The sequence below is a fragment of the Schistocerca cancellata genome, chromosome 1 (assembly GCF_023864275.1).
Source record: "Schistocerca cancellata isolate TAMUIC-IGC-003103 chromosome 1, iqSchCanc2.1, whole genome shotgun sequence".
Taxonomy (NCBI): Eukaryota; Metazoa; Arthropoda; class Insecta; order Orthoptera; family Acrididae; genus Schistocerca; species Schistocerca cancellata.
In genome coordinates this window covers 674738280-674753536 of record NC_064626.1, presented here as the reverse complement: position 1 = coordinate 674753536, position 15257 = coordinate 674738280, and the positions used below count along the sequence as shown (strand labels likewise).

The following is a 15257-nucleotide window of genomic DNA, read 5'->3' as shown; positions in this document are numbered from 1 at the left end:
GGTTTAAGTAGTTCTAAGTTCTAGGGGACTGATGACCATAGATGTTAAGTCCCATAGTGCTCAGAGCCATTTGAACCATTTTGAGCCACGTCTCGGTCCCTGAGTCAACGGATTGGGACGTTTGCAAGACAACAATCATTTGCACGAACAGTTCGACGACGTTTGCAGCAGCATGGACTATCAGCTCGGAGACCATAGCTGCGGTTACCCTTGACGCTGCATCACAGACAGGAGCGCCTGCGATGGTGTACTCAACGACGAACCTGGGTGCACGAATGGCGAAACGTCATTTTTTCGGATGAATCCAGGTTCTGTTTACAGCATCATAATGGTCGCGTCCGTGTTGGCGACATCGCGCCGAACACACATTGGAAGCGTGTATTCGTCATCGCCATACCCTGCATGATGGTATGGGATGCCATTGGTTACACGTCTCGGTCACCTCTTGTTCGCATTGACGGAACTTTGAACATTGGACGTTACATTTCAGATTTGTTACGACCCGTAACTCTACCCTTCATTCAATCCCTGCGAAACCCTACATTTCAGCAGGATAATTCACGATCGCATATTGCAGGTCCTATATGGGCCATTCTGGATACAGAAAATTTTCGACTGCTGCCCTGGCCAGCACATTCTCGAGATCTCTCACAAATTGATAACTTCTGGTCAATGGTGGCCGAGCAACTGGCTCGTCAAATTCGCCAGTCACTACTCTTGATGAGCTGTGGTATCATGTTGAAGCTGCATGGGCAGCTGAACCTGTACACACCATCCAAGCTCTGTTTGACTCAATGCCCAGGCGTATCAAGGCCGTTATTACGGCCAGAGGTGGTTCTTCTGGGTACTGATTTCTCAGGATCTATGCACCCCAATTGCGTGAAAATATAATCAAATGTCAGTTCTAGTATAATGTATTTGTCCAATGAATACCCGTTTATCATCTGCATTTCTTCTTGGTGTAGCAACTTTAATGGCTTAATGGCCAGTAGTGTTGATTTAGCTTAATAACCACCCTCCAGTGTTCATCTCGCGTGATGTCCACATCGTTAAAGTAAGAGACATTCCGACTCAGCCATAGAAAACGGCCGTAGTTCTCCCATTGCACCATTCTCGCTATAATCTGTAAGCAACTTCATGGTCTGTGACAGAGAGGACGTCAGACGTCAACGTCTTTTGGCACACTTCCCTATTCCGTTTTCAAACAGTGCGCGGGAACAATGATTTTCGCTTAACTTTCATGTGATCTCGAACTTTCTGATCTTGTGACCATGACCTACCCGCGAGATGTGAGTGGCAGGAGAATATGTGCGCTCCACTCTTCTATGAAACTGTTCTAAGCAATATAACGGTACTCACTCTGCGTGGCACACGATGCCGCTGGATGAGTATTTCCATGGCACTCTGATGTTAACGATGCTAGTCCATGACTAAACTTGCTACTGTTCTTTGGATCACCTTCACCTCCACTATTTATATGTTAAAAGTTCCAGCTTACGAGAAACACAAAAAGAGAACGATGGTTTTCTAAGCTACTTCTGCTGCGAGTGAATTAAACGATTTCAGGCTGGTAGTCACATTTCCGTTCACTGATGTAGCCGCACCGGCAACGGCCTTGCCGCAGTGGATACACCGGTTCGTGTGAGATCACCAAAGTTAAGCGCTATCGGACGTGGCCGGCGCTTGGATGGGTGACCATCCAGGCCGCCATGCGCTGTTGCCGTTTTTCGGGGTGAACTCAGTCTCGTTGTGCCAATTGAGGAGCTACTCGACCGAATAGTAGCGGCTTCGGTCAAGAATACCATCTTACGACCGGAAGAGCTGTGTGCTGACCCCACGCTTCTCCTATCCGCATCCTCCACCGAGCATGACACGGCGGTCGAATTGTCCCGGTAGGCCACTCGTGGCCTGAAGAAGGAGTGCTAAAAAAAAGGTAGCCGTACCTCTTTAAAACGCTCTGCAACAATTGTTGCTGTTCCCAAAGACTTATCATCAAGTGTGCAAAGGAAAAATAACAAGTTCTTCTGCCTTATACCCGTGCAGTACGTCAGTTGCTTTTTGTTGCCGATCAACTGCAAAATAAATCACTAAGCTTGTAGATTTTCCACATTTGCAATCAATTTTCTGGCTTTATGGTTTCCCGGTGTACAACAGCATTATCCGGGAACATTCGAGTACACTGAACGCCACTCGCAGAGCCATCCTTAAGCTCACTTTGATTTAGTGGCCGTAGTCTAAAACTCATATAGCCATGTCATGTCTTTCTTATCTCCCACAGCCTTGTTAGTCACGTATTGGAAGTTATCCTATGATAATTCATATTTTTATTCCCGGAGATAAATGTCCTACAGTGATTCGTAAGGAAATTGCAGTCCATCTCTTGTTGCTGAGAACAAATATTTTCTTTCCCTTGTCAAAATTCGTTTTAATACTTGCCGCCATTGACGCTACAAAAGAATTCTATAATGAATTTAAAACAGTGAATCTGTTCATCACCAAGAAATCGTGAACGTTTTCCTCACGAGAAACTGCTCAAGATGATTTTCGGATTACTGATTCCCTACAACATAACATTAGTCCTAATCCGTGGCACCTGTTCTTATCAAACGAGTCCCGCAGTCCACAGCTCGCGAGTCCTAAAAGTATCGTAATTCGAGTTATGTATCTGTGACTAGACACGTTTACTGAACAGATGATTAGTCCTTAAAGTCACATTAATAACAAGGTCTTTAGCGGCAGAACACCAGGTCAGCTTCAGAAGAGATGGGGGAAGAAAACTGGATTTCAAACAAATCGTTCCGGCCTTTGCCTCAAGCGATTTAGGGGAAACCTAAATATTCATTTCCGAACGTGGATTTTAACGGTGGGCCTCCAGAATACGAGTCCACAGTGCCAACCACTGCACCACTTCGCTCGTTCACAATGACTGCGGAATGGCTCTTGAAATTTCTACGTCTACTGGGGACTATGCCGTGCAGAGCAGTAACCTAACGGCTTTGGACGGAAGAAGAATGACTACTGCAAAAAAAGAAAAAAAAACGCTACACGATGGTATTATTAGAATGTGATGGAAATTCGTAGATGTAATGTACATGTAGAGAGATTTGGGTGATTTATTAAACAGAAAGCGCTTCACGAACTGAGAAAGTCAGTAATGCGTTGACCCATCACTGGCACTTGTCCAGGCAGTTATTGGGCGTGACAGTGATTGATAGAGTTATTGGATGTCCTTCTGAAGATATATCGTGACAAATTCTGTCTAACTGACGCGTTAGATGGTCAAAACGCCAGCTGGTTGGAGGGCTCTGCCCATAATGCCCAAACCGTTGTCAGTTAGAGAAAGATCCAGCAACCTTGCCTGCCATGGTAGGTTTTAGCAAGCACGAAGAGAAGTAGTAGAAACTCTCGCCATGTGCGGGTGGGCGTTATATTGCTGAAATGTAAGCCCAGAATGGCTTGCCATCAAGGGCAACCAAACGCGGGGTGGAATGTCGTCGGCGTACTGTTGTGCTGTAATAGTGGCGCGCATGACCACAAAAAGGGTCCTTCTATGAGAATAAATGGCACCCCAGACCATCATTCCAGCCTGTCTGGCTATCTGGCGGGCAACAATCAGGTTGGTTTCCCACGGCTATCCACGGCGTCTGTAGATACGTCTTCGGCCTGATATCTCATAGACATTCAGTGATGAATTCTGCTTAGAACAGAGCCCCGATGACCAGCGATGACGTGTCTCGAGGTAACCGACCTGGCTCATGCCGGTCTGAATTCAGATCATGTAAGAATTTAAAAGCCGAATAGACCTAATCAAGCACCCTGGAGAACAGTGGAATACCAACCTGACAGTCTCCCGCCACATGACCTTAAAACGAGGGGTGATGGTCTGGGGTGCCAATACATTTCACGGCAGGACCCCTTTGGTTGTCATCCGCGGCACCTTTACGGCACAGCGGTGCATCGATTATATTCTACGCCCCATTTTGTTTCCCTTCATCGGAAGCCACCCTGGACTTCAGTTTCAGCAAGATAATAACCGCATGCACACGGTGAGTGTTTCTACTGCTTGTCTTCGTCGTTGCCAAAGCCTAACTTGGCCGGAATGTTCGCCGGATCTATCCCAAACTGAGAAAGTTTGTAGCATTATGGGCAGGGCCCTCCAACCAGCTACAGAATATGACAACGTATCGCAACAATTGGACAGAATTTGATACGATATCCCTCAGAGGGATATCTATCAACTTCATCCATGAGTGCGAAGCTGAGTAACTGCTTCCATAAGGACCAGAGGTGGAAAAACACGTTCCTGACTTGGTTTGTGAAGATCTTTCTCTTGAATAAATCATCCAATTTTTCTGAAAGTCCGATCATTTGTTTGTTGTATATGTACATCACATCTATCATTTTCCGTCTCATTCGGATAATTCCATCGTGATGCGTCGTTTTTTTGTCTTTTTTACAAAGAGGGTTATACACTGTTCCGTCCTACTTTTACTTTATATACACTGCTGACATGATTTTAATTACATACACGTTGCCTTTCCGTACAGCGCTCACCGCTTCTTATGTTGTTGTTTGCTTTAAAATCGGTCCATCTGTACCAAATTATCCCTTTCTTGAGCGCGTCGGGGCTGCCTCATTGGCTATTGTGCACACCAGAGCTGGTTTCTGGTGTCCGGGGAAAGGAGGCTTTGACCAGTCGTGAGACGATGGGGCGGTCTTCTAAATGGGTTGTGGTCGGGACCAGCTGTGGTTTTCTCAGAAATGCTATACGTTTTCCTGCTCCTGTTGGAGTAACCTTTGAAAAGCTTCAGCCAGAAGCTGCCCTTTCCTTAAAGTTTCTGTTAGCAAATATTGTAGCAATATCAACATTATCTGTATTTCATATGGACTGCATACGGCGTAGTCCCGTTGAGATTACCTTTGCCTGTAGACTACTGCCGAAGTTAATATCAAAAACTAAAAACCATACCAAAATAATGTTCAAAGATTCTAGCACTTGTCCCATTAAACGCTGGGAACGTCTCAAATCCAAACCTTCAGTGAGTCCCTCATACTCCGCTGACGCCATCTTGGCCGATCACGAACAATGATGTAAATAATTGTAAATGTCGTGCGACTAGGGCCTCTCGTCGGGTAGACCGTTCGCCGGGTGCAAGTCTTTCGATTTGACGCCACTTCGGCACTTTCACGTCGATGGGGATGAAATGATGATAATGAGGACAACACAACACCGAGTCCCTGAGCGGAGAAAATCTCCGACCCAGCCGGGAATCGAACCCGGGCCCTTAAGATTGACAGTCTATCTCGCTGACTTTAATCTCATTTTGTTCGTTTTTGTTCGTTGTATCTGCTCGGGGCGGACGTCGTAAGACACCCGTTTCAGTTTGTCGTTGATCCATTAACTCAGTTTTATATTACAGAGAGCAGCTAACCCTCTGACCGAACACGCTGAGTTACCGTGCCGGCTCCTACTCAGCTACCGGGTGTTACGCCATTGACACCTTGATCGAACGCTTACGACCACATACGCCAGTATTTCCCATTTCTGTCACATGAACTGACTACGCCGGCCGAAGTGGCCGTGCTGTTAAAGGCGCTGCAGTCTCGAACCGCAAGACCGCTACGGTCGCAGGTTCGAATCCTGCCTCGGGCATGGATGTTTGTGATGTCCTTAGGTTAGTTAGGTTTAACTAGTTCTAAGTTCTAGGGGACTAATGACCTCAGCAGTTGAGTCCCATAGTGCTCAGAGCCATTTGAACCATTTTTTGAACTGACTACAGCTGCACCTTGTTTTCAATACTTTCAGTACACAGAAAAGCTATTACATGATGCTAATGGGTTGCGTCTAACGTCTAACGTCTCAGCTATAGATCGCAGCACAACATGTCCAGATGACGTGCACTAGCAGCGATTCTTTCAAACTACGAGAAAGGTCGAATCATTGCCGTGAGGGAGATGGGATTGTCATACTGACAAATCTCACAGACAGTTCGCTGTAGTGCGATAACTGCAAAAGGAGTAGTGACGATGTGAACTGAGCGAAGTGGTGTCGCACTATCCTTCCTGACGGTCTGCACCACGAGAGTATCGTAGGATTGTTCGATTACCTCTGACGAATGGACGGTTGACAACAGCTGAAATTTTGGCAGGGGTTATAGGCAGAGGTCACCACCAACCGTAGGGAACAAATTACTGAAAATAAGGATTAGGTCTCGAGTTTCCACGCGACACTTGGCCCTGACACCACATCACAGGCAACAGAAGCTAGCGTAGGATGGAGCCAGGGCCAACTTGGACATTGAGTCTCAATGTATGGTGCTCAGCGATGAGCGTACCATCAGATCGTCGCCAATGGGTACGTACTCGTAGACGTCCTGGAAGTATCGAAAGCCGTCTAACTCCTGGAACCGTGGTGTACATGTGCAAAAGGACTTATTTGTTAATTTTATAAGGGAGTGTGAATGCTTGCCAGATTGATAAGATGGATAAAGTTTTTGAAACATATTTCGTGACCGGATTACCAAATGGCGTACGCCGGCGTCGTAACGCAAGATACATCACTGCACTTCGCACCACAAACGGCCTGATGAATGTACGAATACGTGGCTAGCCTGCCCAATCTCCGTATCTGCCACCCACAGTGTATGTCTGTGATGCGATGGGTAGCCACATTCTTTCCAGGCAGCAATACTCATGAAACGACAAAGAGTTTTGTACGTGCCAAAATATTCCTCTTGGTGACATTTGAGATCTGTTTACTCCCATACCACGATGAAGATAAGAGTAATTTTGCGCACACGTTGGTCACATCAAATGTTGACGTACACTGCCGGAGAAAGATACAACATCGTCAAGGACTGTTCAGGTTACAGTATGAGCATACTGAGGGGTCGTAATGTTAGTGATTTATTTGTCACGGTCACCGCATCGCAGTCCGATGGCGCCCTGGAGACCTGTCAGTGCAACCCCTCTTTCGAATGTGCAGGCAGTAACTGTGCTGAGTTTACGGGTGAACAGTGTTTCCAACCACCGTAGCCCACTGACGAGTACATACTCCCCTTGAACAGCCATATGAACGGGGTCGCACTGTGGACTTGCGGGGAAGCTAGATAAACAATCTTTAACATATTGCAGCGTGTCAGCAACTGTGAAATGTACAGCAAATAAACAATTTTTTCAGCCTTCAGTTGCAAGGTAATTTTACTCGTTTACCTAGGTTTCGATTCCAGTAATGGAATCTTCTTCAGAACCTATAAATTAAACCACATACGGACATATATTACTCACTAAAAAGCATTATCAGTCTAATGATTGAATAATGAAGAAATTGTGATACTTCCAAAAAATGAAATTATTTTGTGAGCCAAACACTGGCCATGTCATAGATTAAAAATTAAAACATTAAAGACGCATAATCATAAGATTACGTCAGTCAAAACTAAAACCATTAGGGCGAACGTAGACGGAGCTGCGCCGGCCATAAATCAGGACCACACGTAAGCGGCTTGAAAACTAGGCGTCGCGAGCAGTTACGCGGCGAGGCTCGGCCGCGGCCAAGCGCATGCGCAAGCACAAGCGCTAAAAAAAGGCTTTTTTTATGTTAAAGACATTTTATGCTTAGCACGCATGGTTTTGACACTAATTTTTAGTTACTGTAGCGGGGCTACGCCCTCTTACTATAATATTTAAAGGAAAGAAATTTATATCTTGGCTTTGTAGTTTGTTCTCAGGTAAATTGTTTAATGTTGCTATACCAATAGATAGGTTTGTCCAATTGTAGGACAGCTTTCAGTCACATTTTGTTTACATGTATATTTGCTCAAAGTAATTTTGAGACAGTTTGTGTCTCGCGCCTGCGCTTGCGCTTGTGCTTGCGCATGCGCTTGGCCGCGGCCGAGCCTCGCCGCGTAACTGCTCACGACGCCTAGTTTTCAAGCCGCTTACGTGTGGTCCTGATTTATGGCCGGCGCAGCTCCGTCTACGTTCGCCCTAATGGTTTTAGTTTTGACTGACATAATCTTATGATTATGCGTCTTTAATGTTTTAATTTTTAATCTATGACATGGCCAGTGTTTGGCTCACAAAATAATTTCATTTTTTTGTAAGTATCACAATTTCTTCATTATTCAATCATTAGACTGATAATGCATTTTAGTGAGTAATATATGTCCGTATGTGGTTTAATTTATAGGTTCTGAAGAAGATTCCATTACTGGAATCGAAACCTAGGTAAACGAGTAAAATTACCTTGCAACTGAAGGCTGAAAAAATTGTTTATTAGCTAGATAAACGTCTCGACGGATTACTGCACATGTTGGCCACAGATCGTCGGAGATGGGTCGCTGCTTTTAACAGTGGTCTGTCGAACGTCCCTCACCCGTAGACAAGACTCTGGACATCCGCGGGATACTGACTCATGTCAAACTCGACGAATTGTGCGAGCAGCGTGGTGGACCGAACAGCATCCAGAGTCGAAATCTCGACACATATAGCATTCGCAATGTCACCAGGGACCACTGGGACCCATATACTTGCTGCAGGGTTGATATCAAGTGTGCCTCTCGTCGACTACCACTGATGCTACGTCACCGTCAAGTATGGCTACTCTGGCGTTGCGAAAGAGTTGACCAGAGATTGTAATGGCGCTCTGTTCCACAGTGATGAGATTATGTTCCGTCTGTATGCGTGTGATGGACGTACAAGTTTACAGCGTAGACATGGCGGTTGACTATTCCACACCTTATTCGCCTGTGACACACAGGTCCCATGACAGGCTTCATGATGTGAGGGTCATCAAACTCCCGGTCGCATTTGGCGTTCCTACAGGGTAAAGTAAGCAGTGCGAGCTACATTGCAAAGGCTACTACCATTTCTGCGACAGGAAGGTAACGTGCTTCTTGAGCATGACAGTGCACGTCTACATATCGCTGCTGCGACTCAACGTACTCTTCGTGGTGTATAACAACTTCCTTGGTCAGCAAAATCACCAGATTTCTCCAATTGAATACGTTTGGGACGTGATGACGCAGAAACCTACTCGTCCCCCAGTGACTGTTTGCTCCTTTTACTGCGACATGAGTTTGTCATTTGGTCTGAATTTGTTACCGTTCTCTCCTACAATGATGACCTACCTGTCAACACAGTTGTCAAAGAAATGACCTTGTCCTTGAGTTCGTCGCACTTTTTGCCTGGCTGTGTAAATGATGCACATCAGATCCGAATGAAATAAACGTTTGATCATTTAATATCCACGATATGATTACCACCTGTACCAAGCTTGATGAACATCGAACTAGTGCTCCATAGTGCATCACTTTCCATTTCCACGATATGCCTTCTGGTTATACCGTTTTACACCATCATAACTTCATCAAAAAACCATTTGTTCGTTCTCCCACTCTTGCTCCAAGTAATGGTTCCTATAAGCGATGAATATGTTTGATATTTAGAAAAGAGTCCAGATATTTAGATGAGAGGCGACAATATAGCTAAGGAGTGCTCTTGGAAGACGACATTTGCAAGGTATCTGAATGACGCGAGTGCTTTGTGACGGAGTGTCAGTTCAGCTCTCCCCGCACGCAGGCGACGAGTCGCTGTCGGCGGCGCCAGTGATGGGCGCCGTGCTGGGGGTGTCCCTGACGCTGCTGGCCGTGGCCCTGGGGGCGGCAGCGACGCTCAGCCGGCGATCCAGGAGGCGGCGCCACCTGCGCGCAGCCGCCGCCGCCGCCGGCAAGGTGCTGCCCCCGCACCACACCGCCGCCCTCATCGCCGAGGAGAAGGATCCAGACCTCATCCCTGCCGGTTTCGGTACGTTGTCTTACTGCTGCACAATCCTGTCATCCTCACTACAATAGCTGACACAAGCCGATTGTTCATGGAGATATCAGACGAAGTAGCGATCTAGGAGTATACTGCTTGAACTACTGTGTCATGAGCTGCCGTTTGACATTTCAGAGTTTGTATGTGCCTCGTCTTAAAATTGCATCACCAGCGAGGATATCATATGCCAAAATTTAACTTATTCTGCATATACAGGGTTATTACAAATGATTGAAACGATTTCACAGCTCTACAATAACTTAATTATTTGATATATTTTCACAATGCTTTGCACACACATACAAAAACTCAAAAAGTTTTTTTAGGCATTCACAAATGTTCGATATGTGCCCCTTTAGTGATTCGGCAGACATCAAGCCGATAATCAAGTTCCTCCCACACTCGGCGCAGCATGTCCCCATCAATGAGTTCGAAAGCATCGTTGATGCGAGCTCGCAGTTCTGGCACGTTTCTTGGTAGAGGAGGTTTAAACACTGAATCTTTCACATAACCCCACAGAAAGAATCGCATGGGGTTAAGTCGGGAGAGCGTGGAGGCCATGACATGAATTGCTGATCATGATCTCCACCACGACCGATCCATCGGTTTTCCAATCTCCTGTTTAAGAAATGCCGAACATCATGATGGAAGTGCGGTGGAGCAGCATCCTGTTGAAAGATGAAGTCGGCGCTGTCGGTCTCCAGTTCCGGCATGAGCCAATTTTCCGCTGGCTATGCGTGAAACTTGCCCGCACGCGTTCAACCGTTTCTTCGCTCACTGCAGGCCGACCCGTTGATTTCCCCTTACAGAGGCATCCAGAAGCTTTAAACTGCGCATACCATTGCCGAATGGAGTTAGCAGTTGGTGGATCTTTGTTGAACTTCGTCCTGAAGTGTCGTTGCACTGTTATGACTTACTGATGTGAGTGCTTTTCAAGCACGACATACGCTTTCTCGGTTCCTGTCGCCATTCTGTCTCACTGCGCTCTCGAGCGCCCTGACAGCAGAAACCTGAAGTGCGGCTTCAGCCGAACAAAACTTTATGAGTTTTTCTACGTATCTGTAGTGTGTCGTGACCATATGTCAATGAATGGAGCTACAGTGATTTTATGAAATCGTTTCAATCATTTGTAATAGCCCTGTACAGTAGAGTGGAAAAAAATATATGAGTTGTAGGTTATTTAGGGGTATACAGAGTGGCACACAAGGTAGACACTTATGGGAAGAACAATAGCTTTAACGTGGTCTCACCGAGTTGAGGTAGGCCTGGATGACAGTTACGGGTGCGTGAGACCATGTGGCGTATGTTATGCTTCGTGTAAGAGAAAGACGCGTTTACCAGTACATGTCGGAATTCAACAGCGTCAGATTCATGCCCTTTAGAGACTGCAGATTATCGTTCCGCGATACTGCTGCTCGCGTTTTCAGCACTTTATGAACGTCATGCGAATATGAAATCAATACGTTTAGGAGTGTCATACGCAAGGGCTCTATACGGCTAGTAACCGAGAGCACTTCCGTGTTGTACCTTAGGCCCTGTACAATCGTAAATTATCGTTTCATAATTGGAGTCAGAAACTCGTTTGCAGCCAGTAGTATACGCAGGGATAGCGTGACGATGTCTGTACCGGCACGGACTGTCAGCACGGCTGCCATGATCGCGGCTTCCACAGACTCGGCAACAGATTAAGGCGTGAAGACGGAGGTGCTTCTCACGGCGACATTGCATGCAGGAGTGGCACTGTGTCACCATTTCAGACGAGTCTCGATTCTGTGTACGGCACGACGATGAACGTATCCGGGTGTGGAGGACCGGAACGATGCAGGCTGCATCCCTCATTGTCACGTGGGCACTTACTTGGCGTCTTGATCAGGGTGCCACTGCACACACAACTCGATCACCTCTAATTCGCATACCCGATAACCTGGCCACCAAGAAACACATTTCTGTCTTGTTAAGACACGTGGCCGTATCTTAACTTTGAGATCGCCGTGAAATCTTTCAAAAAGATGACGCAAGACCACTTGTTTGCCTTGCGGTTCAGGCCTGTCTTCATAGAGGAGGTGTTCGACTGTTGTCCTGATCAACAGTTCAAGATCCCTTACCCACTGAAAACATCGATTCATAGGTGGCCGAGGGTCTTGCGAGCCACTACATGCCAGCCACTGTAATGTTCGCTACAGTGTTGAAGCACCGCTGAAGTTCATTTCGACTCTATCCCTAGCGGGTTAGAAGCATAGTTTATGCAACAAGTAGCAGATTTTTCTACTAAATTGCCCTCCACAGCCAAAAATCGACTACAGATTTAATCATTTACTCTTCCTTCTACTCCATAAGCCCTCAATTTGAAAAATTTCGATATTTTCTCCACTTCCTGCGCTTCAGTCAGGAATCACGCGGCTGCTACGGTCGCAGGTTCGAATCCTGCCTCGGGCATGGATGTGTGTGATGTCCTTAGATTAGTTAGGTTTACGTAGTTCTAAGTCTAGGAGACTGATCACCTCAGATGTTAACTCCCATAATGCTTAGAGCGATTTGAACCATTTTTTGAACTAGTAGAACGTATCTGGCAAGTACACATATATCCCTTTAATTTTGTGTAAGAACTATGATACGTCATTGTCTATCGAAGGGATAGAAGATGTGTACAGTGAACTGATTGTTTACTGGGTTGATCAGTTTGCTGAAACTGGCCTCAGAGTAACGACTCATTTTATTTCGACAACAATCGCACGCATAAACAATGCGGTAAATATCTCCTTAATTCTGCTAACATTATCGTTACTTTCTGTGAATATTGGAAAAATTTGGTACTGCATGAAAGAACGGATTTAATGGATGGCTGATGTATGCTATATAATGAAAAACAGGGAAGGCGCAGTCGAGATTTGGTGGGAAGGAAGAGTTTTCCGCATGGTGTGAATGAGAATGTATGATTTGTTACGGATAATATGGGACAAGTATTGTTAGTGTGAAGACTTTTCCGCCATTACAATTTATGCCATCTTTTCGGAATCTTTTGAATCATTCAGGCTGCAGTACTTACGTGGCAACTATGGGAGCAATTACATTTCTATAGATGACTTCTTGTCTGAACGATTAGGTTATTACACTCTGCCTTGTATCATTGATGATGGTGAAGTTTGGTTTATGGGGCGCTCAACTGCGCGGTTATCAGCGCCCGTACAAAAACCCAATTTTTACACAGTCCAACTTCTTTACTCAGTCCACTGTCACAACTGATGTTCATGATGATGAAATGATGAGGACAACATAGACACCCAGGCCCTGGGCAGAGAAAATGCTCAACGCGGCCGGGAATCGAACCCGGGACCCCGTGATACAGAGGCAGCAAAGCTCGCCACTAGACCATGAGCTGTTGACGTATTGTGCCACAGTTCCACCTACCAGTATAGACTCAACAGCTACCCAAATTTTTCTCCTTTCCTTCCAGATGACTTGTTGAAATTTATTCAGATGTATATTTTTTTCTCAGGGCCTTGTAAGGTTGTAGAGGTAAATTTTAAGACATGATGATTCATAAAATTTTTTGTCTACGATGAAGTCATTGGAAACGAAACACAAACTTTGTTTGAACAAAGACTGAGTAGCAATTCAGCGGCGGGATTTTCAAAGAACGTATGTTGTACATTGTTTTCCCTAAGCTATTCAGAAAATGACGAGCAACCTAAATCAGTAAGGTCTGGTGGAGATCGCATCCTTGCTTCTCCGGAGTGCCATGGTAGTGGTTCAGTCACTGCTCCATTTTACTTCTTTGCTAAATAGTGTTCGTCATATTGGGCGGGCGCAGGACATTTTTCATTCCATTAACAAAATTTGATATTTGCGATGGTAGCCAATAAATTAATCCTGAAGCGAACTGACATAGTTTCTGCTCTCGAAGTACTGAGATGTAAGTTCCCCAGCCCATCAAAAGGTCAGTTTATTTAAGCTGAGACCGAATTTCTCAGCAATCTCCAAAGCATGCCTTTGCCAGTTAGGATTCTCGTGTTGCACTCCCTTAAGGGGCTGGGCTCTTTTATGCCTTAGAAACTAAATCTCTTCCTATCTACAGCAACAGCTTAAATTTTTAAACACCTGGCTATCGACGTGACTACTGATCAGTGTAAATATCCGTTTGATGCTAAGGTGTGAAATACAGCCACGTTGTAGATAACTGTATTCCTCGTAGCTGTACAGACAACACCTAACCTTCTTCTTCCTCTTCTTCTTCATTTCAAGGAGGTAGGTTTCTCGGTTTTTTCTATCTAGGTCCTGACATCTCATCCATGGTCTTCCGCGATATCATTTTCCGTTTCGTTTCAAATACGATACTTGTTTCGTTTCCTCTCTGGTATCCTAAGCCGGCCACTGTGGCCGAGCGGTCGTAGGCGCTTCAGTCCGGAACCGCGCTGCTGCTACGGTCGCAGGTTCGAATCCTGCCTCGGGCATGGATGTGTGTGATGTCCTTAAGTTAATTAGCTTTAAGTAGTTCTAAGTCTAGGGGACTGATGGCCTCAGATGTTAAGTCCCATAGTGCGTAGAGCCATTTGAACCATTTGATTTATTCTATAGGCCATTTTCAAGCTAACAGCTTAGCTGGCAGAAGACTTAAAATGGGAAACTTATTCTGAAAAATGACCGTGTTGCACGACTTAGGAATGTACGTGATTTTATCCTTCAAAGCAACGATTGTAGTCTTTCTTCATATTGCAAAGAACTGTGTACTGTAAGATCAGCAAAGTTCATCAGACAAAATATTATTCACCCCCTTAAACAAGAACACTTATCGCTTTGAAACAGGCGATCTCGAGGCCGCAAGAAACGTAAGACTTGGCAGTGAAACAGTGTGAGTGTGTAAGCTGGTTGTATGGAACCACCGTAGTAAGAAGGGTCGACGTGGGTACGTGAGTGTATGGCAGGAATGAGATATCCTACTTGGATATACCTATGACAACACCTTGAAAGACGTTGCCACATTTCAACGGAACTGTCCAACTTGTTTCCTTGGAGTGATGCACCACTCGTAGCCGTGTACCGCAGCGTAAGATTAGTGGTCGTAGAAAGATCTCAATCGGCAGGAACTGGACGAGATTGTTACTCCTTGTCAATGACACTCGATTTCAAACTTGACAGAAATTGCTGCTATTAGTGGATGCAGGAGCACCTTATTCAGTTTTCGATACAACAGTGCGAAAAGAATTGCATGTGTTTATGCTGCAATGTGTAGATGTCGGAGGAGTGTGTTGACGGTGTACGTAACGTTAGAAGTCGTTCTGTGAAATATCGAAGGCGTTTTTCGTACCATTAGTTGCGCCCACTCTTCCTGGTTACCGGTAAATGAACCAGAATGGTCTATTTCAGCATTGCTGGTGACCAAGTGTTGCCATGCCTTCCACATCTGCTTCATTTGCGTCTTTGAATGGTCTGTGGTCGGA

General features: G+C 45.5%; 1 protein-coding gene across 1 annotated transcript in view; it reads left to right on the top strand.

Annotated features, from left to right (window-relative positions):
• LOC126093000 (nephrin-like) overlaps positions 1-15257 on the top strand; it is a 245731-nt gene that overhangs the window by 195938 nt on the left and 34536 nt on the right. Inside the window, exon 11 of the mRNA XM_049908694.1 lies at positions 9583-9708. Within this exon, the coding sequence (XP_049764651.1) occupies positions 9583-9708 (126 nt within the window). The remainder of the gene's footprint in view (positions 1-9582; positions 9709-15257) is intronic.